This window comes from Camellia sinensis, chromosome 14, assembly GCF_055761805.1.
Source record: "Camellia sinensis isolate YWXY chromosome 14, ASM5576180v1, whole genome shotgun sequence".
Lineage (NCBI taxonomy): Eukaryota > Viridiplantae > Streptophyta > Magnoliopsida > Ericales > Theaceae > Camellia > Camellia sinensis.
Window position 1 is genome coordinate 107,215,929 of NC_138974.1, and position 5,000 is coordinate 107,220,928.

General features: G+C 35.9%; 1 protein-coding gene across 1 annotated transcript; it reads right to left on the bottom strand.

The window, feature by feature from the left end:
* Nucleotides 1-2,353: 2,353 nt before the first annotated feature.
* Nucleotides 2,354-4,183, bottom strand: LOC114293057 (UDP-glycosyltransferase 92A1). The gene has a single exon (XM_082905986.1). The coding sequence runs from the start codon at nucleotides 4,032-4,034 to the stop codon at nucleotides 2,580-2,582; it is 1,455 nt and encodes a 484-aa protein (XP_082762112.1). The 5' UTR covers nucleotides 4,035-4,183; the 3' UTR covers nucleotides 2,354-2,579.
* Nucleotides 4,184-5,000: the final 817 nt, after the last annotated feature.

A 5,000-nucleotide genomic window follows, 5' to 3' on the forward strand; every position in this document is an offset into this window, starting at 1 on the left:
TGCCATGCTGTGGGACAACTAGGACTGTCTTCTGTCCTCTTTTCTGGGCATCAGTTTTGGCTACAGGTGCCAGTGTGTCCTGCAACGGGAACGATGGTTGCATCACGTTATTTTGTATCATGAAGTTGACCACTGTTTGCAGGTCTGTCAACTTGTTCGCCATGTCCTTTATCTCCTTATCCCTTGTCAAGCATCTATCCTTCCATACCTTGGGATCACTTTCATTGTAACACTCATCTCGGCATCCCTTCCTTGGGCCGTTGTGCCTCTTGCCGGCATCATTCGCCCTAAGATTCAACTCCCACACTCCTTCATTTTCGTTCTCCCCTCTAGCGTTATGATCCATATGTTCCTCCTCCTGACTGTGGATGTTGTCCCTAATTCTCTCTGCTTGTCCGTTGTTGGCCATCTATTCTACTAAGTTTCCACAGACGGCGCCAAATTGTGGGTGTTGATTTCCAACCACACAACCAAACAGGGAACTTAGTTGGAGAGCACCGGCAGAATAGGTTAAGCGAACTACCTGCCAACAAGAAGATGAGAATACCACAGTGGTTCGTCCACTTGGAGGCACTACAACGATTAAGTCAGTGAATCTTATATCTCACAGATATCAATGCAATACTTAAACTCACAATTCAAAAACTTACCTCAGATCTACGAGGGTGCCCCACTTTTATAACCAGCAGTGACCAAGTCCCCTAGAAGCCTCACTTGATTGGACTCAGACTCAATGCTCATCTTGGACTCTCGGCTAGATAGGGATAAACTCCTCATGAGTCTTATCATTATCCAAACTGAGAGCCTCTTTTGTTCTAGGACTCTTGTTCCTTATCCGAATACCTCGAGATTCTAGCATTACCACAAAACATCTCAGCAATTCCATAGTCACCTCAACAAACAAGATTCATCCGCGTGGCACCTTAGCCGACATCTCGGAGTTATCTTACCTATGTGGTGTCATTCGCAAAATACTTCCCCACAATAAGCAAAAGACAAAAATTTGAATAACACAATATATTTTTTTACTAAATTTAATACATTTTTATTGAAACTAATATATTTTTTAATCTTTTAGCATATTTTCAAAATATTTTTTTGTACACAATCTAATATTAAATAATATCCGTAGAACACTTGTTAACATTTAACAAGAGTGAGGTTAAGTTAAAAAATTCAGAAATGGCGTGTGGAACCGTGCATGCACACATCAATGCTAACACATGCATGTAGGTGATAGGCGTAAATTCAAATAATGTTAAATGTAACTACAATATAACTGGGTTTCTCCGAAAAGAAAATTTTATACAGATTAATAAATTAAAAAAAAAAATTATTAGCTAGTCCACTTCAATAAAAAAGGATGTACGAAAAATAAAAATAAAAAATTGACTAAACTAATTGAATTGAACCAAATCAATTATACTTGGTCTATTTTTTAACAAAAACCGGTTTATGAGGTTTTAAATTTGATTTTTTTCGATTTTCAGTTCGCCATCGGTTTAAATACCTTGTACACCGATCTAAACCGAAATCGACCGTTCTAACATATATTGTATTTATAATATATATATATATAATCTAATAATATAAAAGGTATTTACGTGTAGGTCCTAATAAGTAGAGTTATTGTCTAATAGGTCCTATGAAAAAATTTTGCCATAAAAAAAGTCATTAATTGTAAGTTTTAGGGGCAATTTATAAAAATTATGACAAAAATGAGTTACTAATTGTCAATTTTTAGCGACGTATGTAAAAAATTGTTACAAAAAAAAAAATTATTTTTAGCGATAATTTTGCCAAGACTTTTCAATAGGACTTGATATGAATTAAGTCCAACTGTTAGGACCTATTGATAGTTTACCCATAATATAATGATATTAATATGTATAATAAATTATTAACATTAATTAATTAAATTTATCATCTTTATAATTTAAGTTTGTAAAATCTTATTATATATAATTTTAATTCTAACTCATTGTTCTTGAAATCTCAGTATTTTTAAACTTTTTTTTGTTTTTATTTTTGTTAATTTATGAATTGAAAAGTATGTATTAAATGGATAGATTGGATATGTTTGAAATGGTAGGCAAATAACTAATTTAATGTTTTTATATAGATTAATGATTATATTTAAAAGTAGTTCAAGTTTGAAAAATTCTAAACCGATTAAACCGCATCAAACCAAATCATTTCAATCGGTTCGGTACGATTTGATAGGAGAAGCGGTCTGTATTAGTATTCAAAATAATAAAATCAACATTATCAATTTGGTGTAATTTTTTACCTAAATACCGACCATACCGAACGATTACAACCCTATCAATAAATGATAGCTATACATCAACAATTAAGAAAAATTAATAAAATTTTATTAATTTGTGCAAATACAGAAGTCAACAGTAAAAAATAGATAGTGATTTTTGTTCTGTTTAACTGGAATCAAGGCATTGACCTTCTAATCCAATTAAACTGAAACTAGAAAACAGAAACACATGTGTTGGAATAATATATATGTAAAAACATTGAAAGCAGCCTCCCCCTTAGATCATTTGACTCTGATCTGCAAGGCTGGTTTAATAATTACAAGACTTTGACAATGCAGCATACAGAAAATCCTCCATGGCTTTGGTTGAGGACCCCTTGAACCCTTTCTCATCAATCTTGGCATTGTTAAGCATTTCCATAACCTCACAAGCTTTGTTTTTCATGTCTTTCCCTTTAGTTGACCCACCCATCACCAAATCAATCTTTTTCACTATGTCTTTATGATTAACCTCACTGCTCCCACTTGCCAACCCAACACAGAGTCCCATCTCTTCCTCCAACATCTTGGCATTGAAGTTTTGCTCTGCCCCCATCGGCCACGAAAGCATTGGGACTCCATTGCTGAGAGCTTCAAGCACTGAGTTCCATCCACAGTGGGTTAAAAACACACAGAGAGATTTATGGGACAGAATTTCCAATTGAGGTGCCCATTGTTGCACTAGCAGCCCTTTGTTGCTATCTTGAATACGCCTCTCAAAGCCTCTCGGAAACCATTCTCCATCATTATGGTCATGATCTGTGACTGAGTTCGATGGTGGCCTAACCACCCAAATGAAATTTTTGCCACAAGCTTCCAAAGCCATGGCCAACTGGATTGTTTGTGATGGTGATGGTGCACTTTGTGACCCAAACGCCACATAAAGAACTGAATTTGCAGGCTTCGAATCAAGCCATTTCATGCAAAGATGCATTGTGGCTTCAGCGTCATCACCAGCACGAGCTTTGCTTCCCAAGGAAGACAGAATAGGCCCAACTGACCACACGGAACAGCCAATTTGCTGCCTAAAATACTCCATCCCAACATGGTCAATCTCCTCTATGGTGTTGAACAAAATCCCATCACTCTCCAACCAATCTCGAAACATATCTTGTGAAAATGAGCACCATGAATCACCGGGCATTGCTACTTGAAAATGTTCTGGTAACTGTTTGGTGTGAATCCGGTGACCTTTGGGGAAGCCCGGCAAAGGAAACTCCTCGGAATTCACTGTCTTGTAAGGAAGGTGTAGCCATAAAGAGTGAAAAGCAGCCATGCCATAGCCCCCACCAGCATTGAATATAGCATGAAATGCACTGAATTCATGAGCAACTTTGGCAGACCATCCGAAGAACATGTCAGAAATAATGCAAAGTGGTGGGCGGCCATGTTCGAGGACGAGGCCGGAGATGAGGTCTCGGAAGGCAGTCTCGAGAGCGGGAGAGATGACGATGAGGTGAAGGAGGAGAGGGAAAGGGAGAGAGTCGGTGTTTTCGGAATCCGGAGGGAGGCCGTGGTCGGAGCTGTTGAATGGGATTTCAAGGAGGCGAATGGATGAGTTTGGAGGGATCGAAGGTCGGAGTTTCTTGATGTTGAGTCGAGTGTTCACAAAGGTTATGGTGTATCCATTTTTCTTTTCTAACTCAAGTGCTAATGCTAAGAAAGGGATGATATGGCCTTGTGCCATGAATGGGAACATCACTATGTTTTCTTTTCTTTCTGTCATTTCTCTTTTGAGAGAGAGAGAGAGAGAGAGAGAGATATGGATGGATGGAGTGGATGGTTTTTGGACATTCCACAAGGCTGTATTTATAGGGCTCGAAACTTTGATTGTAGGGTTTTCATGGGAAAGCCATTAATATCGACGTTCTTATTAATTTATATTGAAAAATATTTTAGGTTTCGAATTTTTTAAAATATAAATAATTAAATATCTCACATGAATAGTATCTCTAACATTACACATTTACATTAAAAAATGCTATACGTCTCAAATTTTCTACAAAATAAATTATCAATGGCTTGTTTGGTTTGCTTTTGGGAGAGACGTTTTCGAAAAAAAAAATTCCAAAATTTTGCTTGGTTTGTGTTTTTTTCTCAAAAAAATTTTAAAATCATTGTCTCTCTCTTTTTTTGATAAGCAAAAGAGAACTTTATTGATGAAGAAAGCAGAATAAGCAATCACTGTCTCTCTCTTACACATTAATCAATCACTTTTTCTCCCTCCTCTTTAATTCTTAATCACTTTTCTCTCACATACATACATTTATTCAATTACAACAAAATATCAAATCATCCCAAACTCTCAAATTTCAAAACTACTTTCAAAATATATAACCAAACAAACCAAAAAATTTATAAACTCTCTCCCCAAATTTTTTTTTTTTTTTTTTTAAAAAACCACTCTCTCAAAAGCAAACCAAACACATTCCAAATGTCTCACATGGTGTGTAGAACCCATATTTTTGTGGGCCTTACACCCATGTGAGACATTTGATCATTTATTTAGTAGAAAATTTAGTATCTCTAACATTACCCTTTATATTGAAAAATGTTATAGGTCTCAAATTTTCTACAAAATAAATGACTAAATGTCTCACATTGGTGTGGACTCCACATTTTTGTGGACCTTATACCCGTGTATGATATTTGATCATTTATTTAGTAGAAAATTTAGTATCTCTAACATTAT

Bases quoted from the DNA above. Each gene is read 5' to 3' on its own strand.
- LOC114293057 (XM_082905986.1), bottom strand. From the start codon at position 4,034: ATGACAGAAAGAAAAGAAAACATAGTGATGTTCCCATTCATGGCACAA.